General features: G+C 39.5%; 1 protein-coding gene across 1 annotated transcript in view; it reads right to left on the reverse strand.

Annotated features, from left to right (window-relative positions):
- Positions 1-964: 964 nt before the first annotated feature.
- The window catches only part of FAM199X (family with sequence similarity 199, X-linked), an 88,585-nt gene continuing 62,248 nt past the window's right edge, over positions 965-27,301 (reverse strand). The window contains exon 6 of the mRNA XM_053699169.1: positions 965-2,659. Coding sequence (XP_053555144.1) covers positions 2,489-2,659 — 171 coding nt within the window. The 3' untranslated portion in view covers positions 965-2,488. The remainder of the gene's footprint in view (positions 2,660-27,301) is intronic.

The following is a 27,301-nucleotide window of genomic DNA, read 5'->3' on the forward strand; positions in this document are numbered from 1 at the left end:
TAAACTCAATGTAGCTCGCTCCCGCTCTGGTAGCAAGCTACATTGAGTTTAATAACGCGATTGGGCTGTAATAAGACAGGGTGCCCAGATGCGCTTAGAAGAAAACAGACCCGCTCAGTAGAGCCAGGAGCGGCGTTCTGTTTTCATTGCAAAATATCTATATAACCCTTTGCTTTAGAAACATGACAGTAAGCTAATGTTATATAATTCTGTGCAGAATTATATAACATTATTTGCTAGGTTTACTGTCCCTTTAATCATGGAGTACAGGCTTTTTACTATATACACAAACATATAAAAGTTACAAGTAAACGAGTTGCTTGACCGGTATTTTTTTTTCTAAGTTTTCTATTCCCAGCCTCAGAGAAAAATGACCGTGTTCTTCCTAAGCCAACGTAAGCAATTTGAAGTATTTTGTAGGACATTGTATACACCAAAAGTTTACACAATTAAGTGGACATTGCATCACTTCCAATTCAAATTAAATGGAGTAATTTAAATAGATATGTTTTACATATGCAGATTTTAAAATACCATCATACATTATATATAAATAAAAAAAATCATCAGATGCCCAACAGGAGTAACTACATCCTCCATTTGGGGTATATAACATTTGTTGCATTTTGCCCATTAGTGAATGCCACCAAATCTGTTGCCATGTTTTTTTATATTTATGCGCCACCCTCAGTGGATTTTTTCAGTCTGTTGTGACGCGAGTTAGGCGATATGCTCCCAGTTTATGCGGCGATTACAGGGCAGGACGCTTGATGTGCAACCAGGCCAGTCTGTGACCTTAGGACATTTGCAGCTTTTGCATAAGGCCATATTTAGCTACAGCACCATCCCAGTTGCAGAAAGAACACAGTATTAGAAGCCAGTATGGCAGGTGTGGGAAGCTAATTTCATATATTATAAAGAGACAGTTAGAGCAAAATTAAATGTTCAGGACTCTGACACAACATGCAATTCAAGAAACTTTTTATTTACTATCAACTATGCTTTGTTCTCTTGGTAACCTTTGTTGAAAAGTAAATCTAAGAGCATGCACGTGTTTAGTACTTGCTTGCTCAATCTAAATCATGAAACTTTAATTTCCATTTACTGCCCACATATATATATATATATATTTTATATGCATCCTTACAATGCAGTCATCGCAGGGCTTTGGAAGAGATGTACATAATACATCACTACTTTGTTGCATTAAGCACATAGATTTCGGATTGTATCAGCATGGCAAATGATATATTTGTTTGAGGTGGGATAAAATCTCTGATACAGGATAATATACCCCAACCAAATGACTTTTTAAACATGTTAAACAAAAAGTTTCAAGCCAACTAGGCAAGTTTCTTTGCCTCTTTTGAAAAATCAATGTACACCTTTTTCTACTCCCTAGAGGAGGAAAAGGAGGGGGTAAAACCCACCTACTTTTGCAAAAATAACTTTTTTTTTTGAGGCAAAGAAAGACTACAGGTGTTCCTGTATATAGATTAAACATTTTTGTTCCAAAATAATTTTGAAAACAATGCCCATTGGGTATAGAGGGTGTAAATTATTACTGTGAGACAGTTTAAAAAAAAATGTATATAAGTGGGAAAAATACCTCTGTAAATTACCAGACCAGGGAAAATATTTACTAGTCCACTCAATTTTAAATGCTAGAAAAACCAAAGATTCATTCTTATCCGGGACTAGTGTAAACAGGCAGTATCAGGTGAAATGTAATGGACATTTCAGTTTTTATTTACTCTAGAATGCTTAAAGGGCCATTATTATTAAAAAATTACATGCATTGATCCATGTAATTTTAAGACTATCGAACCTGCAGTACTGTGTGCTTAACCTCTGTATAGGGGTTAAAGATGCAGTAGAAATACCACAGTGAACTTCTGGTCCTGAGTGGAAAACATCGCCTATCCAATAAGCAGCGCTAGTTGCACATCTGAGTTGTGTGAATAGCGCTGCTGATTGGATCAGTGGCGACTTCCTCTTAGGACCAGCAGTGCACTACAAGTCCCAAGCTGTTTTTCTAGTGTGTGTTTAACCACACATTGCAGGGGTTAGACAGAGTACTGCAAGGTAGGATTAGAGCTTGTCATTTTTTTATTATAATGGCCCTTTAAATAATAAATGATCATTTAGAAGATATTTAGAGAAGAAAAAAAAAAATCTTTTAGTGATGATTTTGCCTTAATATAGTGGATTTAAACTGCAGACTCTGCCATATATAAATACATGCTTTAACCCAGGTCATTTATGGCTCAGTCATTTAAATATAGACCCAGGTGTTTAGATATCTTCACCTATTTGGGCTTTCAGGCTAAAGTGTAAAACAAAGAAGAATATATTCTCACTTTACAGTATTAAGAGCTGAGATATTGTGGTATGCAAATGTAGCCTCTCCTCAACAAGAGGAGATTTCTTGATATAAATGAATATGTCCTGCAAAGTCTTAGGAAGAACACTGATCGTTTCACTCTCGTCACATTAAGACATCTACGTCGTCTTCGTGATCTTCCTCATTTACTTTTAAGGAGAGCACTTCTTCATTAAGAAATAGGCCACTGATTCTCTCCTTCCTGGCTTGTCTCTGTTCCTTCAGCTGCCGCTTCCGCAATGCTTTCTGCTGTAGTTTCCGTTGCTTAGATCGTTTCTGGGGAGGGTGTGGGGAAAAACAAACAAAAAACTGTAATGTTATAAATACAGAGGTATTAAAGGGACGCTTATAACGAAATTAAATGTTCATGGTTCAGATAGAGCATGCAGTTTTAAGAGACTTTCCAATTTACTTCTATTATCAAATGTTGGTCTTTTTATATGCACACTTTCTGAGGTACCAGCTCCTAATTAGCATGTGCACAAGTTCACAGTGTATGTGTATACTAGTCTGTGATTGGTTGATGGCTGTTGCATAATAAAAGTACGCTGGCAATTGTCAGAATAGGTCTACTGCGAACTTGAAATTCGTAAGTGTTATAACATTGTCTTGTTATTATGTACGTGTTAATTATGCAATTCTACTGTATTTAACAGTTCTTTAACCTCAAAATGAAATTCCCCATAAAATGTTTATAAGTAAAAAAAATAAACATTGCAATGAACTTTCATTATTTGTTTTACTTTTTTTCTGAAAATGAAGAGGCTGGAGTGGATCGGGCAGAATTTCCAACTCTGACCCTAAACATTCTACACAGTGATTAATTGACTGGGGTGATTTATATCTGCCTGTAAAAGGCCACAGCATAGGAGGAAAGAAAAAAACACCAAAGAGGCTATGTCCCTATACTGCAAAACCCAGCACATTTTGCTAAAAATAAAAATGTAAGTATTTTAAAACATGTTGGGCTACATTACAAGTGTTTATTTATTTTTATTGAGGAAATTATACAAATACAGAATAAGAGCGTGTATACAATAAAAGAGGTACAAACAAAATGATCATGAGATGTTTTAAGACCAAGCGACAATACATCTACTATGCTTTTACAGCAGCCCTCATGTAAATATTAGATATCCCATATAAAACGACCTCATTTAAATTGCATAATGGCCACGTAGCATAAATGCTCTAACTCATAATAAAGGAAGAGAAGAAGGAATCCCTTAGCGGAATCATTTAAGTATATAGTGAAAACATAAAGCTTAAAGTGACACTAAACCCAAATTTTTTCTTTCATGATTTAGATAGAGCATGCAATTTTAGGCAACTTTCTAATTTACTACCATTATCAATTTTTCTTCGTTCTCTTGCTATCTTTATTTAAAAAGCAGGAATGTGATGCATTGGAGCCGGCCCATTGTTGGTTGACAACCTCGGTTATCCTTGCTTATTGGTGGCTAAATGTCAGCCACCAATAAGCAAGCGCTATCCATGGTGCTGAACCTAAAATGGGCTGGCTGCTAAAATTTAAATTCCTGCTTTTTATACAACAGAAACAAAAGCGCATAGCCTTGAGCCTATTTAACGGTACTAAGAAGTAATCTTTTGCACGTGGGAGTTAGCACGCATATTACAAGTTGAAAGTAAAGGTTTCACACACAAGCAAAACCCAACACACGCTAACATGAGTACTTCAGATATTGCGACCTCATTAACTTCTCCCCATAGACTTCAATGGAGAGCATAGCACGCTAACCCGTCAGGAGTTAATAATAATTCCCATTCCAAATGTTATTTACATACAGGATTATGTTTTTTTTTGTAAATACATATTTATATATATATATATATATATATATACATACATATATATATATATATATACATACACATATATATATATACATATATATATATACATATATATATATACATATATATATATACATATATATATATACATATATATATATATACATATACATATATATATATATACATATATATATATATACATATATATATATATACATATATATATATATACATATATATATATATATATATATATATATATATACATACATACATACATATATATATATATATATATATATATATATATATATATATATATATACATACATACATACATACATACATACATATATATATATATATACACACATACACACACACACACACACACACACATACATACATTTTACATTAACCATATCAGATATAGAAAGAAATATATTTATTTCTTATGTGAAGAACATATGAATGTAAAATATGCGTAATGCACTTAGGATTTCACGCTTTAGATCTAACGTGGTATCCGGTTAGAGAACATGAAGGATTAGTAATAAAGAGGTTAGAGTAAAACCCTGTACCTGTTCTGAAACAGTATTAATCACCCCCATGCCCTCCAGATCCTGAACATATTGAATGAAGGTGGCCACCTTCAATGGATTCTTTAGGCCGTGCGACAGAAGGAAGTGTCCTTGAGGAGGCCTGGACCGAAAACCTATCCTGTAAACCTGGGATATGATGTCCTGTACTGAATGAGACCAGGCCTCCTGGGGAAAAAAAAGAAGAAAACTGTCCCCTACCAAAACAGAGTCTGGTATGGGGGCTGCACCCTCATGCAGGCTTAGAATTGGACTCTGAATTGTTTAGCCTTGGTTCAAGAAGATCCTGGCTTCCAAGCAGGTTTGGAGGATTCTGAGAGGAGGAAGACTTATGATCTCTTGAGGAATAAACTGAGCGAAAACAACTTCCTGGCCTATTCTTTCCTCTAGATTTCTTATCCTGAGGAAGAAAGGCTCCCTTACCACCAGTAGAAATAGTTGAATCCAAACCAGACCCGAAAAGAATCTTTCCCTAAATGAAGTGGCAATCTGTTTTTAGACACCATGTCAGCAAACCAAGATTTCAGCCACAAAGCTCTTCTTGTCAGGACTGCAAGACACATACTTGACAATCTTAAAGTGAATGTAAAGTTAATCAAAGCAGTTAACGCTATATTATTCTTTTATCCAAAATATTGCAAACAAAACTAATTAGTTTTTTTTATAAAACCACTAATATAGCTAAATTTTACCTTTTATTTCTCTCATTCTTTCTGCACTTCCTCCGCCCGCCATGTCTGTTTGATTGACACTTCTTGTGAATTCCAATTGCCATTAATTGTTCCCCACCCACGCAGGGTGTTCAACCCCTTTTTTTGAAACGTCATGCGCTTCTTCTGCGCATGCGTTAAACAAAATTCTCCCAATTCAGTTCAGATGCGCGTTCAAAATAAATTTACATTACAATGAATACTATGTTGCAGTCACGGAATAGGATTTTTGCACATGCGCAGGTCCACAGATCAAAGGGGATCACGCTTGAGAGATAGGTATAGAGCAGGTGGGACCGCTTTATATGTCACATTGTGCCGAACAAGGAAGTGCCGAATGGGAGGAGTCCAAAATGAGAACGGAATAGAAATTGTTAAATAAATAACGAAATTATAGACAATTTTAAAAAAATAACTTGGCGGTTTAACACCCCTGGGGGAAACCATGATTATTAGGCTTCCTCACTGTGTAAATTTACATTCACTATAATAATGCTCATGACTGCCTCACAAAATGAAAGCATTGGACATCTTGAGGGCCTTAATACAATTTTGAAAATCCTCTCCTGAAGATGGATTAGCAGCTGAGACAAAAGAGTTGCACCATAATGCTGGGACACCAGCAAAACAAGTAATAGCAACCGCTGGTTTGAAAAGAAGTCCTGTTTGAAGAAATAGTTTCATAAGAAAGGACTAATTTACGATCCAAAAGTGGTACTACCTTCAAGAAGGATAGTAGTGCGTTTATTCAGAAGGTTGATGGAGCTATTTCAACTTTGGCTAGATTCCCATAAATCTACATTCTGTTCTGGCATCGGATAAACCTTTTTAAATCTGGAAGAGGGAGTGAAGGACATACCGGGTTTCTTCCATTCCTTAGAAATTGTATCAGTGACTAAATCTGGAACCTGAAAATGTTAAAGAGTCTTAGGAGGAGCTTTAAAAAGAACATTTAACTGATTGACAGGGCTTGTCATCAGATTTTGAATCTGATAGGCCAAAAGTCTTAATTACCTCATGCAGCAAAGAGCGAAATGTTACACTTTAAACCTGAAAGGGGAGTCAAATTCCGATTCAGGAACTGCGCTTTGATCATCTGAAGTTTATTCTTCCTCTGAGGAAGACTCAGAGCTATAAGAATTTGAGGTATCTGATCTTGAGAAACAGAACTTGTATATCTGCAAAAGCACGAGTAGAAATATCGCCAGATTGCGATTTCGCTTGGTCTAGGGATTGTTGCCAGAAGCTTCATCATAGTTGAGTGTAAATTATTTTTAAATTCAGTTGAAAAATCCCTTCCTGAGTTGTGTATACAGGAGCAGGACAAAAACTTTCTCCTACCTGCAAGCTGCGTGGCATTCAACCCAGTCAGCCGATTTCTAGCTAATTCCCTAATTCTTAGGGTTAAATCAAGACATTCATCAGTGTTCATACATCTATACAAATGGTCTCCAAACAGAGGTAAAACTATTTTACCATAGCAACCTATTTTTAGGTAACGTATACTATAAACAGATATTCGTATAACTCATACATAAAGTATCAGTACAAAGTATCAAATAGTAGCTTGTTAAGAGTAAATTAGAAACAAGTATAGCGTAACTAGGTAACGCTTTATAGCACAAAAACATAATTTATGTAAGAACTTACCTGATAAATTCATTTCTTTCATATTAGCAAGAGTCCATGAGCTAGTGACGTATGGGATATACATTCCTACCAGGAGGGGCAAAGTTTCCCAAACCTTAAAATGCCTATAAATACACCCCTCACCACACCCACAATTCAGTTTAACGAATAGCCAAGAAGTGGGGTGATAAGAAAAAAGTGCGAAAGCATATAAAATAAGGAATTGGAATAATTGTGCTTTATACAAAAAAATCAAAACCACCACAAAAAAGGGCGGGCCTCATGGACTCTTGCTAATATGAAAGAAATTAATTTATCAGGTAAGTTCTTACATAAATTATGTTTTCTTTCATGTAATTAGCAAGAGTCCATGAGCTAGTGACGTATGGGATAATGATTACCCAAGATGTGGATCTTTCCACACAAGAGTCACTAGAGAGGGAGGGATAAAATAAAGACAGCCAATTCCTGCTGAAAATAATCCACACCCAGAATAAAATTTTAATGAAAAAACATAAGCAGAAGATTCAAACTGAAACCACTGCCTGAAGTACGTTTCTACCAAAAACTGCTTCAGAAGAAGAAAACACATCAAATGGTAGAATTTAGAAAAAGTATGCAAAGAGGACCAAGTTGCTGTTTTGCAAATCTGATCAACCGAAGCTTCATTCTTAAACGCCCAGGAAGTAGAAACTGACCTAGTAGAATGAGCTGTAATCCTTTGAGGCGGAGTGTTACCCGACTCAACATAGGCATGATGAAATAAAGATTTCAACCAAGATGCCAAAGAAATGGCAGAAGCTTTCTGGTCTTTTCTAGAACCGGAAAAGATGACAAATAGACTAGAAGTCTTTCGGAAAGACTTAGTAGCTTCAACATAATATTACAAAGCTCCAACAGCATCCAAAGAATGCAATGATTTCTCCTTAGAATTCATAGGATTAGGACATAATGAAGGAACCACAATTTCTCTACTAATGTTGTTAGAATTCACAACCTTAGGTAAAAAATTCAAAAGAATTTCGCAGCACCGCCTTATCCTGATGCAAAATCAGAAAAGGAGACTCACAAAAAAGAGTAGATAATTAAGAGACTCTTCTGGCAGAAGAGATGGCCAAAAGAAACAAAACTTTCCAAGAAAGTAATATAACGACCAAAGAATGCATGGGTTCAAAAGGAGAAGCTTGAAGAGCCCCCAGAACCAAATTCAAACTCCAAAGAGGAGAAATTGACTTAATGACAGGTTTTATACGAACCAAAGCTTGTACAAAACAATGAATATCAGGAAGATTAGCAATCCTTCTGTGAAAAAGAACAGAAAGAGCAGAGATTTGTCTTTCAAGAAACTTGCGGACAAACCTTTATCTAAACCATCCTGAAGAAATATAAGTCTTCCAGACTCTATAATATATCTCTCTAGATACAGATTTACGAGCCTGTCACATAGTATCAATCACAGAGTCAGAGAAACCTCTTTGACCAAGAATCAAGCGTTCAAACTCCACACCTTAAAATTAAGGTTTTGAGATCCTGATGGAAAAAAGAACCTTGAGACAGAAAGACTGGTCTTAACGGAAGAGTCCACAGCTGGCAAGAGGCCATCCGGACAAGATCCGCATACCAAAACCTGTGAGGCCATGCTGGAGCTACCAGCAGGACAAACGAGCATTCATTTAGAATATTAGAGAATACCCTTGGAAGAAGAACTAGAGGCGGAAAGATATAGGCAGGATGACACTTGTAAGGAAGAGATAATGCATCCACTGCCTCCGCCCGAGGATCCCTGGATCCGGACAGATACCAGGGAAGTTTCTTGTTTAGATGAGAAGCCATCAGATCTATTTCTGAGAGTTCCCACATTTGAACAATCTGAGGAAATACCTCTGGGTGAAGACCATTCGCCCAGGTGCAACATTTGGCGACTGAGATAATCCGCTTTCCAATTGTCCATACCTGGGATATGAACCGCAGAGATTAGACAGGAGCTGGATTCCGCCCAAACCAAAATTCGAGATACTTCTTTCATAGCCAGAGGACTGTGAGTCCCTCCTTGATGATTGATGTATGCCACAGTTGTGACATTGTCTATCTGAAAACAAATTAACAACTCTCTCTTCAGAAGAGGCCAAGACTGAAGAGCTCTGAAATTGCACGGAGTTCCAAAATATTGATCGGAAATCTCACCTCCTGAGATTCCCAAACCCCTTGTGCCGTCAGATACCCCCACACAGCTCCCCAACCTGTAAGACTTGCATCCGTTGAGATTATAGTCCAGGTCAGAAGAACAAAGAAGCCCCCTGAACTAAACGATGGTGATCTGCCCACCATGTCAGAGAGTGTCGTATAATCGGTTTAAAGATATTAATTGAGATATCTTTGAGTAATCCCTGCACCATTGGTTCAGCATACAGAGCTGAAGAGGTCGCATGTGAAAACGAGCAAAGGAGATCGCATCTGATGCGGCAGTCCTAAGACCTAAAATTTCCATGCATAAGGCTACCAAAGGGAATGATTGTGACTGAAGGTTTTGACAAGCTGATATCAATGTTAAACTTCTCTTGTCTGACAAGGACAGAGTCATAGACACTGAATCTATTCTAGAAACCTAAAAAGGTTACACTTGTCTGAGGAATCAATGAACTGATTGGTAAATTGATCCTCCAACCATGAACTTGAAGAAACAACACAAGTCGATTCGTATGAGGTTCTTCGAAATGAGAAGACTGAGCAAGTACCCAGATATTGTCCAATAAGGAAATACCAAAAAACCCTGTTCTCTGATTACAGAAAGAAGGGCACCGAGAACCTTTGAAAAAAATTCTTGGAACTGAGGCTAGGCCAAACGGTAGAGCCACAAAACTGGTAATGCTTGTCTAAAAAGAGAATCTCAGACACTAAAAGTGATCTGGATGAATCGGAATATGTAGATACACATCCTGTAAATCTATTGTAGACATATAATGCCCTTGCTAAACAAAAGGCAGGACAGTCCTACAGTAACCATCTTGAATGTTGGTATCCTTACATAACGATTCAATATTGATAGATCCGGAACTGGTCTGAAGGAATTGACCTTCTTTGGTACAATGAAGAGATAAAATAAAACCCCAGCCCCTGTTCCAGAACTGGAACTGGCATAATTACTCCAGCCAACTCTAGATCTGAAACACATTTCAGAAATGCTGAGCCTTTGCTGTGTTAACTGGGACACGGGAAAGAAAAAAATCTCTTAGCAGGAGGCCTTAACTGAAGCCAATTCTGTACCTTTCTGAAACAATGTTCTGAAACCAGAAATTGAGAACGGAATTGAACAAAATTTCTTTGAAGAAAACGTAATCTGCCCCATACCAGCTGAGCTGGAATAAGGTCCGCACCTTCATGGGTACTTAGGAGCTGGCTATAGGTTTTCTAAAAGGCTTGGATATATTCCAAACTGGAAATAGTTTCCAAACTGATACCGCTCCTGAGAATGAAGGATCAGGCTTTTGTTCCTTATTGTGAGGAAAGGAACGAAATGATTATTAGACCTAAATTTACCTTCGATTTTTTATCCTTTGGAAAAAAAGTTCCCTTCCTTCCAGAAACAGTTAAAATAATAATTTATTACCCTGGAAAGAAAGGGAAAGCAAAGTTGACTTAGAAGACATATCAGTATTCCAAGTTTAATCCATAAAGCTTTTCTAGCTAAAATAGCTAGAGACATATACCTGACATCAACTCTAATGATATCAAAAGATGGTATCACCAATAAAATTATTAGCATGTTATAGAATAATAATAATGCTATAAAATTATGATCTGTTACTTGTTGCGCTAAAGCTTCTAACCAAAAAGTTGAAGCTGCAGCAACATCCGCTAAAAATATAGCAAGTCTAAGAAGATTACCTGAACATAAGTAAGCTTTTCTTAGAAAGGATTCAATTTTCCTATCTAAAGGATCCTTAAATGAATTACTATCTGCCGTAGGAATAGTAGCACATTTAGCAGGAGTAGAGACAGCCCCATAACCTTAGGGATTTTGTCCCAAAAAAACTCTAATCTGTCAGATGGCACAGGATATAATTGCTTAAACGTTTAGAAGGAGTAAAAGAATTACCCAAATTATTCCATTCCCTGGAAATTACTTCAGAAATAGCATCAGGGAGATTAAACACTTCTGGAATAACTACAGGAGATTTAAAAACCTTATTTAAACGTTTAGATTTAGAATCAAGAGGACCAGAATCCTCTATTTCTAAGGCAATTAATACTTCTTTAAATAAAGAACGAATAAATTCCATCTTGAACAAATACAAAGATTTATCAGCATCAACCTCTGAGACAGAAACCTCTGAACCAGAAGAACCATTATCAGTATCAGAATGATGATGTTCATTTAAAAATTCATCTGAAAAAAGAGAAGTTTTAAAAGACTTTTATGTAAACTAGAAGGAGAAATAACAGACATAGCCTTCTTAATGGATTTAAAAAATAAAATCTCTTATGTTTATCAGGAACACTCTGAAAATTAGATGTTGAAGGAACAGCAACAGGTAATGTAACAGTACTAAAGGAAATTTTATCTGCATTAATAAGTTTGTCATGACATGCAATACAAACAACAGCTGGAGAAACAGATACCAAAAATTATAGCAGATACACTTAGCTTGGTAGCTCCAGCAGTAGACAGCGATTTTCCTGTAGTATCTTCTGACTCGGATGCAACGTGAGACATCTTGCAATATGTAGGAGAAAAAACAACATATAAAGCAAAATTGAACAAAATTCCTTAAATGACAGTTTCAGGAATGGGAAAAAATGCCAAAGAACAAGCTTCTAGCAACCAGAAGCACTGAAAAAATAAGACTTAAATAATGTGGAGACAAAAGCGACGCCCTTATTTTTTAGCGCCAAATAAGACGCCCACATTATTTGGCGCCTAAATGCTTTTGGCGCCAAAAATGACGCCACATCCGGAACGCCGACATTTTTGGCGCAAAATAACGTCAAAAAATGACGCAACTTCCGGCGACACGTATGACGCCGGAAACGGAAAATAATTTTTGCGCCAAAAAAGTCCGCGCCAAGAATGACGCAATAAAATGAAGCATTTTCAGCCCCCGCGAGCCTAACAGCCCACAGGAAAAAAAAGAGTCAAATTTTTGAAGGTAAGAAAAAATGATTAATTCAAATGCATTATCCCAAATATGAAACTGACTGTCTGAAAAATAAGGAAAGTTGAACATTCTGAGTCAAGGCAAATAAATGTTTGAATACATATATTTAGAACTTTATAAACAAAGTGCCCAACCATAGCTTAGAGTGTCACAGAAAATAAGATTTACTTACCCCAGGACACTCATCTACATGTTTGTAGAAAGCCAAACCAGTACTGAAACGAGAATCAGCAGAGGTAATGGTATATATAAGAGTATATCGTCGATCTGAAAAGGGAGGTAAGAGATGAATCTCTACGACCGATAACAGAGAACCTATGAAATAGACCCCGTAGAAGGAGATCACTGCATTCAAATAGGCAATACTCTCCTCACATCCCTCTGACATTCACTGCACGCTGAGAGGAAAACCGGGCTCCAACTTGCTGCGGAGCGCATATCAACGTAGAATCTAGCACAAACTTACTTCACCACCTCCATCGGAGGCAAATTTTGTAAAACTGAATTGTGGGTGTGGTGAGGGGTGTATTTATAGGCATTTTAAGGTTTGGGAAACTTTGCCCCTCCTGGTAGGAATGTATATCCCATACGTCACTAGCTCATGGACTCTTGCTAATTACATGAAAGAAACACCCGCTACATTCACAGTGACCCATTCTGGCCTTGCCGACCGGCGCGTTTCGTCACTGTGTGTGACTTCGTCAGGGCACAGGGCCGGCCCAGCCAGATTCTCTGGTTCATATAGACCCAAATTACTATGGTAATAGGAACAATGGTGGCAGGTTGATTATTGAAAATAATTTATTACGTTGACACACTGGCACAGCTTTGCAAAGTACACAAATAAATTGAACAGGGGTATAATCAGTAGATCTCCCCGCTAAGGAATAGGACATGGACATATTGGGAATGGTGTGAGATTCCTTAATTTTATAAAATAAACTGAAAAAAAAAACAGTGTAAAAAGTTCTTCCTAAATGTGAGAGTGCAAGAAATGGTTAACAATATCAAACACAGATATATGAAAAAGTACAGTGGATACAATTTCCCACATCTTAATCAGGCAATATAGCACCTCAACAATAAACCTCACTTTAATCAAATAATAAAAATTGATAGTACAGGAATATCTTTAGAAACCCAAACTATTTCCAGTGAGGAAAATTGCCGCCAAAAGTTGGCGGGAAAAATGGCACACAGAGATGAGGGAATAAAGAAAATAAATGTGCGCAAAAACATTAAAAATAACCACGTTTAAAAAAAAAAAAAAATAACCGCATACCGCATCAACAGATGTCAGAGTGCTACTAAACTGAAGCAGTTCTTGGTCTCTTAAAGCTGAACATTCCCAAAAATTTAAAAATTCTTTAAGATAAATTGAGCTGTTGGGGTGACATTCGGGGTCCAAGGGTTCACCCATGACTGCCAATATGTGTTTGGGTAAGAAAAGTGGGAGCCGAGTTGATAAAATTACAGGTTCAAATAAGGGGTTAAAATAGTGTGCAGGTGCTGTCAATGCTATACCTTTGAGGGAATAGACAAATAGCCTGTGGGCTATGCAAGTAATGATGTGTACTTACCCCAGGAATTCACGCCTTCGCTGTCTTACCAGCAAAGTCTGCAGCTACATCCAGTAGAGAACCCATCCAGTGCTGTACAGGTAACAGCAGAGGATATGAAAAGAAAATACCTTCATCCCACAGGTGTCGGCTAAGGGACGTCCCTGTGACCGCTGAGGGGAGTTATGGCTGAAATCCCATAGGGAGATACTGTGCACATAAACTGGTACACCTATACCCCATCTTCTGAGTTAGTAGTATGTCCAAGGAGTAATGGGTCTCACATAGATCTGAGCACCCTTAAATTAATCAAAGTATGATAACTGAAACACTTCTATCTTCACCTTCACTCCTGGGAGGCAAAGAACAAACCGAGTAGTGCTGGGAGGGACTAAATGCTCTTGTTGTTTGAGGTTGCCTCCTCCTAGTGGCGGGAAATCAATCCCACGCGTCAAGACTTGTGGACTTATCACAAAATGTATATATATTTATTTAAAACATATTCAAATCCACATTAACTGGACTTATAAGCACAGAACTCTTTATTCAAGTGACGTTTCGGAGCACACTAGCCCATTCCTGGTTGATCTGAGAAAGGGGCTGGTGAGATCCGAAACGTTACTTGAATAAAGAGTTCTTTGCTTATAAAGTCCAGTGAGTGCGGATATGAAAAAGTTTTGTGAAGAACATTAGAAAGTCATGCCTACAGCTAGAGCACCAATTGGCGAACAGTTCAAACTGTTAGCTTACAAAAAAAATGTGAGTTTTGAAAAGGGCGGCCGGAGCAGAGTATTAGAATAGCGCAGCTAGATTAAAAACTAAGTTACAGCGCATTTTTATTAGAAGTGAACAATTAAAGTCCATCTAGAATATATCTCTTAGATTCCAGACCTGATTTTAAAACATGTGAAGTTTACCATCACTTGGTACTCTAACCAAGAACATTCTATATAAATGTCATACATTTCACACAAGTACTAGCAAGTACTGCTGTTTTATCGTCATAAGATCTGAATATTACAGAAATAAAAACCTGCATTTGAAAGGGACATAAAAATAAAAATGTAATTCCCCATACAAATGTTTAGTTATGCTATATGCTTTCATTATTTTTCACCCTTTTGTCCAGTCATTTCTGAAAACTGTGTTTCCCACTTCACCAGAGAAGTATCCCAGCTATCAGAAACTGAACTAGGTGTTGGTTACCACAAAGAGCGTGCATTAGCTTGACTAACAGCCTTAACACTGAGCGCTACACAGGGGAATATTGTTTTTACATATCCCAGTAGTCCAATATCTTGCAATGTAATCATTTTGTCAGTGCAGGAAGTCATTTATATATTTGTCCCTAATTAGCCACAGCAACAAAAAGAAGCTTTTCAAAGGCTATATCCCTGGACTGCAAAACAATGCAAATCTGCAGGTTTTTTGCAACACAGTGATTAATTTCTGATGCATATATAAACAACTTTAATATACGTTTATGTGGGATTTGTACCTGTGATTCTTATCATAGCAGTCAAGTGTTCTCACAGCTAAGCAATCATGACTTGAGAATTTCAGTTTTTCATTTGGTAACTTCACATATTGAATTGGATAATTTACCTATTTTAGATTCAGGTAAAATAAAGATTAGGAAGTAAAACATAAGAAGCGGTCACAGTTGCAGCATGTTTCTCCATTGTATGAATTAATTTACTATTAAATTGATCAGTTGTGTTGACAGAACTGATAATATTAACATAGTACATAAAGTATCTTCATAAAAAGGCACAGGGCATTTTAGCTAGAAATTGGCCGGCCAATTTTAGGACACATTTTCAGAAAAGAAGTCCATCCCGTTAGGGGTCAGATGGAGTAAACCATGAATTTAATAATATTTTGTACCCCCTTCTCCTATAAGCATCTATGGTAAACTCTCAGACTGTAAGTGAACATCTTTATCTAGATTTATCAAGGTTACAATTGTATTATAGTGGTCACGCTTAGGCATATTTTAAAAAAAATTGAATTACAATTTAGATCCTGATCTTGCTGTCAGTCAGGAATATTAAACAGCGCTGTACAAGTTACTAATATTTTTTCACAAATGAGCTTTGCAAATGATCTTCACCCTGCAGTTATTAGTATGCATATTTTAATTTAATCACAGAATTAGATTGCCAAATATTTACATTTCTTTATTCTCTAGCTAAATAAAAAGCTTAAAAAAACATAATTTATGCTTACCTGATAAATTCCTTTCTTCTGTTGTGTGATCAGTCCACGGGTCATCATTACTTCTGGGATATTATCTGCTCCCCTACAGGAAGTGCAAGAGGATTCACCCAGCAGAGTTGCTATATAGCTCCTCCCCTCTACGTCACCTCCAGTCATTCGACCAAAGACCAACGAGAAAGGAGAAGCCAAGGGTGTAGTGGTGACTGAATTATAATTTAAAAAATATGTACCTGCCTTACAAAACAGGGCGGGCCGTGGACTGATCACACAACAGAAGAAAGGAATTTATCAGGTAAGCATAAATTATGTTTTCTTCTGTTATGTGTGATCAGTCCACGGGTCATCATTACTTCTGGGATACCAATACCAAAGCAAAAGTACACGGATGACGGGAGGGATAGGCAGGCTCATTATACAGAAGGAACCACTGCCTGAAGAACCTTTCTCCCAAAAATAGCCTCCGAAGAAGCAAAAGTGTCAAATTTGTAAAATTTGGAAAAAGTATGAAGCGAAGACCAAGTTGCAGCCTTGCAAATCTGTTCAACAGAGGCCTCATTCTTAAAGGCCCAAGTGGAAGCCACAGCTCTAGTGGAATGAGCTGTAATTCTTTCAGGAGGCTGCTGTCCAGCAGTCTCATAGGCTAAACGTATTATGCTACGAAGCCAAAAAGAGAGAGAGGTAGCAGAAGCTTTTTGACCTCTCCTCTGTCCAGAATAAACGACAAACAGGGAAGAAGTTTGGCGAAAATCTTTAGTTGCCTGCAAGTAGAACTTGAGGGCACGAACTACATCCAGATTGTGTAGAAGACGTTCCTTCTTTGAAGAAGGATTTGGACACAAAGATGGAACAACAATCTCTTGATTGATGTTCCTGTTAGAGACAACCTTAGGTAAGAACCCAGGTTTAGTACGCAGAACTACCTTGTCTGAGTGAAAGATCAGATAAGGAGAATCACAATGTAGGGCTGATAACTCAGAGACTCTTCGAGCCGAGGAAATAGCCATTAAAAATAGAACTTTCCAAGATAACAATTTTATATCAATGGAATGAAGGGGTTCAAACGGAACACCCTGTAAAACGTTAAGAACTAAGTTTAAACTCCATGGCGGAGCAACAGTTTTAAACACAGGCTTGATCCTAGCTAAAGCCTGACAAAAGGCCTGGATGTCTGAATTTTCTGACAGACGCCTGTGTAACAAGATGGACAGAGCTGAGATCTGTCCCTTTAATGAGCTAGCCGATAAACCCTTTTCTAAACCTTCTTGTAGAAAAGACAATATCCTAGGAATCCTAACCTTACTCCAGGAGTAATCTTTGGATTCACACCAGTATAGGTATTTACGCCATATTTTATGGTAAATCTTTCTGGTAACAGGCTTCCTAGCCTGTATCAGGGTATCAATAACCGACTCAGAAAAACCACGTTTTGATAAAATCAAGCGTTCAATTTCCAAGCAGTCAGCTTCAGAGAAGTCAGACTTTGATGTTTGAATGGACCCTGAATCAGAAGGTCCTGTCTTAGAGGTAGAGACCAAGGCGGACAGGATGACATGTCCACTAGATCTGCATACCAAGTCCTGCGCGGCCATGCAGGCGCTATTAGAATCACTGATGCTCTCTCCTGTTTGATTTTGGCAATCAATCGAGGAAGCAGCGGGAAGGGTGGAAACACATAAGCCATCCTGAAGTTCCAAGGTGCTGTCAAAGCATCTATCAGAACCGCTCCCGGATCCCTGGATCTGGATCCGTAGCGAGGAAGTTTGGCGTTCTGGCGAGACGCCATGAGATCTATCTCTGGTTTGCCCCAACGTCGAAGTATTTGGGCAAAGACCTCCGGATGAAGTTCCCACTCCCCCGGATGAAGAGTCTGGCGACTCAAGAAATCCGCCTCCCAGTTCTCCACTCCCGGGATGTGGATTGCTGACAGGTGGCAAGAGTGAGACTCTGCCCAGCGAATTATCTTTGATACTTCCATCATTGCTAGGGAGCTTCTTGTCCCTCCCTGATGGTTGATGTAAGCTACAGTCGTGATGTTGTCCGACTGAAACCTGATGAACCCCCGAGTCTTTAACTGGGGCCAAGCTAGAAGGGCATTGAGAACTGCTCTCAATTCCAGAATGTTTATTGGCAGGAGACTTTCCTCCTGACTCCATTGTCCCTGAGCCTTCAGAGAATTCCAGACAGCGCCCCAACCTAGAAGGCTGGCGTCTGTTGTTACAATTGTCCAGTCCGGCCTGCTGAACGGCATCCCCCTGGACAGATGTGGCCGAGAAAGCCACCATAGAAGAGAGTTTCTGGTCTCTTGATCCAGATTCAGAGTGGGGGACAAATCTGAGTAATCCCCATTCCACTGACTCAGCATGCACAATTGCAGCGGTCTGAGATGTAGGCGTGCAAAGGGTACTATGTCCATTGCTGCTACCATTAAGCCGATCACCTCCATGCATTGAGCTACTGACGGGAGTTGAATGGAATGAAGGACACGGCATGTATTTAGAAGCTTTGTTAATCTGTCTTCTGTCAGATAAATCTTCATTTCTACAGAATCTATAAGAGTCCCCAAGAATGGAACTCTTGTGAGAGGCAAGAGAGAACTCTTCTTTTCGTTCACTTTCCATCCATGCGACCTTAGAAATGCCAGAACTAACTCTGTATGAGACTTGGCAGTTTGAAAGCTTGAAGCTTGTATCAGAATGTCGTCTAGGTACGGAGCTACCGAAATTCCTCGCGGTCTCAGAACCGCTAGAAGAGCACCCAGAACCTTTGTGAAGATTCTTGGAGCCGTAGCCAATCCGAATGGAAGGGCTACAAACTGGTAATGCCTGTCTAAGAAGGCAAACCTTAGATACCGGTAATGATCTTTGTGAATCGGTATGTGAAGGTAAGCATCCTTTAAATCCACTGTGGTCATGTACTGACCCTTTTGGATCATGGGTAAGATTGTCCGAATAGTTTCCATTTTGAACGATGGAACTCTTAGGAATTTGTTTAGGATCTTTAAATCCAAGATTGGCCTGAAAGTTCCCTCTTTTTTGGGAACCACAAACAGGTTTGAGTAAAACCCTTGTCCTTGTTCCGACCGCGGAACCGGATGGATCACTCCCATTAATAATAGATCTTGTACACAGCGTAGAAACGCGTCTTTCTTTATTTGGTTTGTTGACTACCTTGACAGATGAAATCTCCCTCTTGGGGGAGATAATTTGAAGTCTAGAAGGTATCCCTGAGATATGATCTCTAGCGCCCAGGGATCCTGGACATCTCTTGCCCAAGCCTGGGCGAAGAGGGAGAGTCTGCCCCCCACTAGATCCGGTTCCGGATCGGGGGCCCTCGGTTCATGCTGTCTTAGGGGCAGCAGCAGGTTTTCTGGCCTGCTTGCCCTTATTCCAGGACTGGTTAGGTTTCCAGCCTTGTCTGTAACGAGCAACAGCTCCTTCCTGTTTTGGTGTAGTGGAAGTTGATGCTGCACCTGCTTTGAAATTCCGAAAGGGACGAAAATTAGACTGTCTAGCCTTAGCTTTGGCTTTGTCTTGAGGTAGAGCGTGGCCCTTACCTCCTGTAATGTCAGCGATAATTTCTTTCAAACCGGGCCCAAATAAAGTTTGCCCCTTGAAAGGTATATTAAGTAATTTGGACTTAGAAGTTACATCAGCCGACCAGGATTTTAGCCACAGCGCCCTACGTGCCTGAATGGCGAATCCTGAATTCTTAGCCGTAAGTTTGGTTAAATGTACTACGGCCTCCGAAATGAATGAATTAGCTAGTTTAAGGACTCTAAGCCTGTCCGTAATGTCGTCCAGCGTAGCGGAACTAAGGTTCTCTTCCAGAGACTCAATCCAAAATGCTGCCGCAGCCGTAATCGGCGCGATGCATGCAAGGGGTTGCAATATAAAACCTTGTTGAACAAACATTTTCTTAAGGTAACCCTCTAATTTTTTATCCATAGGATCTGAAAAAGCACAGCTATCCTCCACCGGGATAGTGGTGCGCTTAGCTAAAGTAGAAACTGCTCCCTCCACCTTAGGGACCGTTTGCCATAAGTCCCGTGTGGTGGCGTCTATTGGAAACATCTTTCTAAATATTGGAGGGGGTGAGAACGGCACACCGGGTCTATCCCACTCCTTAGTAACAATTTCAGTTAATCTCTTAGGTATAGGAAAAACGTCAGTACTCGCCGGTACCGCAAAGTATTTATCCAACCTACACATTTTCTCTGGTATTGCAACAGTGTTACAATCGTTAAGAGCCGCTAAGACCTCCCCTAGTAATACACGGAGGTTTTCCAATTTAAATTTAAAATTTGAAATATCTGGATCCAATCTGCTTGGATCAGAACCGTCACCTACAGAATGAAGCTCTCCGTCCTCATGCTCTGCAATCTGTGACGCAGTATCAGACATGGCCCTAGAATTATCAGCGCACTCTGTTCTCACCCCAGAGTGATCACGCTTGCCTCTTAGTTCTGGTAACTTAGCCAAAACTTCAGTCATAACAGTAGCCATATCTTGTAATGTTATCTGTAATGGCTGCCCAGATGTATTAGGCGCCATTATATCACGCACCTCCCGGGCGGGAGACGCAGGTACTGACACGTGAGGCGAGTTAGACGGCATAACTCTCCCCTCGCTATTTGGTGAAATTTGTTCAATTTGTACAGATTGGCTTTTATTTAAAGTAGCATCAATACAGTTAGTACATAAATTTCTATTGGGCTCCACCTTGGCATTGGAACAAATGACACAGGTATCTTCCTCTGAATCAGACATGTTTAACACACTAGCAATAAACATGCAACTTGGTTACAATCTTATTTAACAAAAACGTACTGTGCCTCAAAGAAGCACTAAACGATTAAATGACAGTTGAAATAATGAACTGAAAAACAGTTATAGCATCACTCTTTAAAAACAACACAACTTGTTAGCAAAGGTTTGTTCCCATTAGTAAAGTAACACTAATTAAATTTTAAACATAAAAATCACAGAGCAACGTTTTAAAACACAGTCACTACATAAGTCTCACAGCTCTGCTGAGAGAATCTACCTCCCTTCAAAGAAGTTTGAAGACCCCTGAGTTCTGTTAGAGATGAACCGGATCATGCAGAAAATGCAAGAGTAACTGACTGGAAATTTTTGATGCGTAGCAAAGAGCGCCAAAAACGGCCCCTCCCCCTCACACACAGCAGTGAGAGAGAAACGAAACTGTCATAATCAAAACAAGCAAACTGCCAAGTGGAAAAAATAATGCCCAAATATTTATTCACTCAGTACCTCAGAAATGCAAACGATTCTACATTCCAGCAAAAACGTTTAACATGAATTAAATACCTAATAAAAGGTTTAATGTACTTTTACAGAGTAATTCCGGTGAAATACCATCCCCAGAATACTGAAGTGTAGAGTATACATACATGTCATTATAACGGTATGGCAGGATTTTCTCATCAATTCCATTCAGAAAATAAAAACTGCTACATACCTCAATGCAGATTCAACTGCCCGCTGTCCCCTGATCTGAAGCTTTTACCTCCCTCAGATGGCCGAGAAACAGCAATATGATCTTAACTACTCCGGTTAAAATCATAAGAAAAACTCTGGTAGATTCTTCTTCAAACTCTGCCAGAGAAGTAATAACACGCTCCGGTGCTATTGTAAAATAACAAACTTTTGATTGAAGTTATAAAAACTAAGTATAATCACCATAGTCCTCTCACACCTCCTATCTAGTCTTTGGGTGCAAGAGAATGACTGGAGGTGACGTAGAGGGGAGGAGCTATATAGCAACTCTGCTGGGTGAATCCTCTTGCACTTCCTGTAGGGGAGCAGATAATATCCCAGAAGTAATGATGACCCGTGGACTGATCACACATAACAGAAGAAAACAGAATGTATGCTTACCTGATAAATTTCTCTCTTGTGATATATCGAGTCCACGGATTCATCCATACTTGTGGGATATTCTCCTTCCTAACAGGAAGTTGCAAAGAGAGCACCCACAGCAGAGCTGTCTATATAGCTCCACCCTTAGCTCCGCCCTCCAGTCATTCGACCGAAGGCTAGGAAGAAAAAGGAGAAGCTATAGGGTGCAGAGGTGACTGAAGTTTTTAAAATAAAAATATACTACCTGTCTTAAACAGACAGGGCGGGCCGTGGACTTGATACATCACAAGAGAAAGAAATTTATCAGGTAAGCATAAATTCTGCTTTCTCTTGTAAGATGTATCGAGTCCACGGATTCATCCATACTTGTGGGATACCAATACCAAAGCTTTAGGAAACGGATGAAGGGAGGGACAAGACAGGTACCCTAAACGGAAGGCACCCCTGCTTGTAGAACCTCTCCCCCAAAAATAGCCTCCGAAGAAGCAAAAGTATCGAATTTGGAAAATTTTGAAAAAGTATGAAGCGAAGACCAAGTCGCCGCCTTACAAATCTGTTCAACAGAAGCCTCATTTTTAAAAGCCCATGTGGAAGCCACTGCTCTAATAGAATGAGAAGTAATTCTTTCAGGAGGCTGCTGGCCAGCAGTCTCATAAGCCAAACGGATGATGCTTTTCAGTCAAAAGGAAAAAGAGAGGTAGCCGTAGCCTTTTGACCTCTCGTTTACCAGAATAAACAACAAACAATGAAGATGTTTGACGGAAATCTTTAGTTGCTTGTAAGTAGAACTTTAAAGCACGAACCACATCAAGATTGTGCAACAGACGTTCCTTCTTTGATGAAGGATTAGGACACAGAGAAGGACCAACAATCTCTTAATTGATATTCCTATTAGAAACAACCTTAGGAAGAAACAAAGGTTTGGTACGCAAAACCACCTTATCTGCATGGAAAACAAGGTAAGGTAAGTCACACTGTAAAGCAGATAACTCAGAAACTCTTCGAGCCGAAGAGATAGCTACTAAAAACAAAACTTTCCAAGATAGAAGCTTAATATCTATGGAATGCATAAGTTCAAACGGAACCCCTTGAAGAACTTTAAGAACTAAGTTTAGGCTCCATGGCGGAGCAACAGGTTTAAATACAGGCTTGATCCTGACCAAGGCTTGACTAAACGCTTGAACGTCTGGGACATCTGCCAGACGTTTGTGTAAAAGAAAAGACAAAGCAGATATTTGTCCTTTTAAGGAACTAGCTGATAATCCTTTCTCCAATCCTTCTTGGAGAAAGGACAATATTCTAGGAATCCTAATCTTACTCCATGAGTAACCCTTGGATTCACACCAATAAAAATATTTGCGCCAAATCTTATGATAGATCTTCCTGGTGACAGGCTTTCTAGCTTGAATCAGGGTATCAATGACCGACTCAGAGAAACCACGCTTTGATAGAATCAGGCGTTCAATCTCCAAGCAGTCAGACGCAGAGAAATTAGATTTGGATGCGTGAATGGACCTTGGATTAGAAGATCTTGTAAGTCCACGGTAGTCATATATTGACCCTCCTGGATCAGAGGTAGAATAGTCAGAATAGTCTCTATCTTGAATGATGGTACTCTGAGGAACTTGTTTAGAAATTTGAGATCCAAGATTGGTCTGAAAATTCCCTCTTTTTTGGGAACCACAAACCGGTTTGAGTAAAAACCTAGCACTTGTTCCGCCCAGTTCCAAAAGCGGATCACTCCCATGGTATGTAGGTCTTCTACACAGCGTAAGAATACCTCTCTCTTTGTCTGGTTTGCAGACAATTGAGAAACGTGAAATCTCCCCCTTGGGGGGGGGGGGGGGAGTCTTTGAAGTAGTAAACTTTGCACAACTATGCAAATAAACAATTAACCCCTTAATGTAAAAAACGGATTGACGTCAAAACCAGTAAAAAAAAAATGTTCAGCACCTTGCCACAGCTCTGCTGTGGCGCCTACCTGCCCTTTAGGAACGATTTGTGGGGGAAAAAACTTCTTTACAGCCCTCAAATACAGTAGGAACCTCTGGAGAAGTAGCTGGATGTTTCTGAGGAAAAGAAACTGTGCAACTGAGGCGCGAAAATAGGCCCCTCCCACCTCACTTGATGTTATGGAGCCGAAAAGAAACACAACAGAGTGTTTCTTAAACTAGCCATGTGGGTTAATAACCCTTAAACAAGCCACAATGACCCCTTAAAGTCACTCAAAAAAAGTTATATTTGCTAATAAAACCAAAACGTTTTTCCTATCAGTGTCACCAGTAACTAATGAGCCCTTTATGCAAGCTGGGATTCCTTTTTGTCTGAATACAGCTTACCCTTTCCTCATGGGGATATTGCCAGCCTTTTCTAGAAATAACAGTCTGTCTAGAAAAAAATAGACTGAACATACCTCAATGCAGTTTACCCTGCAAACCGTTCCCCCAACTGAAGTTTTCCTGTACTCTTCAGCCCTCGTGAGAACAGCAGTGGATCTTAGTTACAAAGTGCTAAGATCATCATCCTCCTTGCAGAAATCTTCATCCCTTTTCTGCCAGAGAGTAAATAGTACACACCGGTACCATTTAAAATAAACTTTTGCTTGAGAAAATAAAAACTAACATTTTTGTCACCACACTCACTTTACCCTTCCTAGTACTTAGAGTAGGCAAAGAGAATGACTGGGGGGCAGGAGCTAAGGAAGGAGCTATATAGACAGCTCTGCTGTGGGTGCTCTCTTTGCCACTTCCTGTTAGGAAGGAGAATATCCCACAAGTATGGATGAATCCGTGGACTTGATACATGTTACAAGAGAAAAACATTGTGCAGTCTCTGGCAGGCTTGGCCTCTAAACCCATGCACAAATCTTTAAAAGTAAGGTTGGTTCACAATAACTTTAACATGGGATTAAGTATTTCTTAAAATCACATTAACCTCCAAAATTACAACAAGGAGGTGGTATATTTTGGATCATCATAACTTTAAATCAATGTAATTAAAGACAATTATCAGATTCGCTTTGTTCCCGATATTCTGTGTTGGAGATACCTAGATAGGCATCTGGAGCACTACATGGCAGGAAATACTTCTGACATCTGGTGCCATATAGTGTTCCAGAAATGGGCAGGCGGCTAAGGATACATCCCTGCTTTTCAACAAAATAAACCAAGACAACTAAGAAAAATTAATAAAATAAATAAGAAAGCGGTTTAAAAAACATAATTTATGCTTACCTGATAAATGTATTTCTCTTGTAGTGTATCCAGTCCACGGATCATCCATTACTTGTGGGATATTCTCCTTCCCAACAGGAAGTTGCAAGAGGATCACCCACAGCAGAGCTGCTATATAGCACCTCCCCTAACTGTCATATCCAGTCATTCGACCGAAAACAAACAGAGAAAGGAGAAACCATAGGGTGCAGTGGTGACTGTAGTTTAATTAAAATTTAGACCTGTCTTAAAAGGACAGGGCGGGCCGTGGACTGGATACACTACAAGAGAAATAAATTTATCAGGTAAGCATAAATTATGTTTTCTCTTGTTAAGTGTATCCAGTCCACGGATCATCCATTACTTGTGGGATACCAATACCAAAGCTAAAGTACACGGATGATGGGAGGGACAAGGCAGGATTAAGCGGAAGGAACCACTGCCCGAAGAACCTTTCTCCCAAAAACAGCCTCCAAAGAAGCAAAAGTATCAAATTTGTAAAATTTTGAAAAAGTGTGAAGCGAAGACCAAGTCACAGCCTTGCAAATCTGTTCAACAGAGGCCTCATTTTTGAAGGCCCAGTTGGAAGCCACAGCTCTAGTAGAATGAGCTGTAATCCTTTCAGGGAGCTGCTGTCCAGCAGTCTCATAGGCTAGGCGTATTACGCTCCGAAGCCAAAAGGACAGAGGTTGCCGAAGCTTTTTGACCTCTCCTCTGTCCAGAGTAAACAACAAACAGGAAAGATGTTTGACGAAAATCCTTAGTAGCTTGTAAGTAAAACTTCAAGGCACGGACTACGTCCAGATTATGTAAAAGACGTTCCTTCTTTGAAGAAGGATTAGGACACAATGATGGAACAACAATCTCTTGATTGATATTCTTGTTAGAAACCATCTTAGGTAAAAACCCAGGTTTGGTACGCAGAACTACCTTATCTGCATGAAAAATCAGATCAGGAGAATCACATTGTAAGGCAGATAGCTCAGAGACTCTCCGAGCCGAGGAAATAGCCATCAAAAACAGAACTTTCCAAGATAAAAGTTTATTATCAATGGAATGAAGGGGTTCAAACGGAACTCCTTGAAGAACTTTAAGAACCAAGTTTAAGCTCCACGGAGGAGCAACAGGTTTAAACACAGGCTTAATTCTAACCAAAGCCTGGCAAAATGCCTGAACGTCTGGAACCTCTGCCAGACGCTTGTGAAAAAGAATAGACAGAGCAGAAATCTGTCCCTTTAAGGAACTAGCTGATAATCCTTTGTCCAAGCCCTCTTGGAGAAAAGACAATATTCTAGGAATCCTAACCTTACTCCATGAGTAATTCTTGGATTCACACCAATAAGGATATTTACTCCATATCTTGAGGTAGATTTTCCTGGTAACAGGCTTTCGTGCCTGTATTAAGGTATCAATGACTGACTCTGAGAAGCCATGCTTTGATGGAATCAAGCGTTCAATCTCCATGCAGTCAGTCTCAGAGAAATTAGATTTGGATGATTGAAAGGACCTTGTATCAGAAGGTCCTGTCTTGGAGGCAGAGTCCATGGTGGAAAGGATGACATGTCCACTAGGTCTGCATACCAAGTCCTGCGTGGCCACGCAGGTGCTATCAGAATCACTGATGCTCTCTCCTGTTTGATTTTGGCAATCAGTCGAGGGAGCAGAGGAAACGGTGGAAACACATAAGCCAGGTTGAAGAACCAAGGCGCTGCTAGAGCATCTATCAGCGTCGCTTCTGGGTCCCTGGACCTGGATCCGTAACAAGGGAGCTTGGCGTTCTGGCGAGACGCCATGAGATCCAACTCTGGTTTGCCCCAACGATGAATCAATTGAGCAAACACCTCCGGATGGAGTTCCCACTCCCCCGGATGGAAAGTCTGACGACTTAGAAAATCCGCCTCCCAGTTCTCCACGCCTGGGATATGGATTGCTGACAGGTGGCAAGAGTGGCACTCTGCCCAGCGAATTATTTTTGAGACTTCTAACATCGCTAGGGAACTCCTGGTTCCCCCTTGATGGTTGATGTAAGCCACAGTCGTATTGTTGTCTGACTGAAATCTGATGAACCTCGGTGTTGCCAACTGAGGCCAAGCCAGAAGAGCATTGAATATCGCTCTTAACTCCAGAATATTTATT

The sequence above is a fragment of the Bombina bombina genome, chromosome 1 (genome assembly GCF_027579735.1).
Source record: "Bombina bombina isolate aBomBom1 chromosome 1, aBomBom1.pri, whole genome shotgun sequence".
Lineage (NCBI taxonomy): Eukaryota > Metazoa > Chordata > Amphibia > Anura > Bombinatoridae > Bombina > Bombina bombina.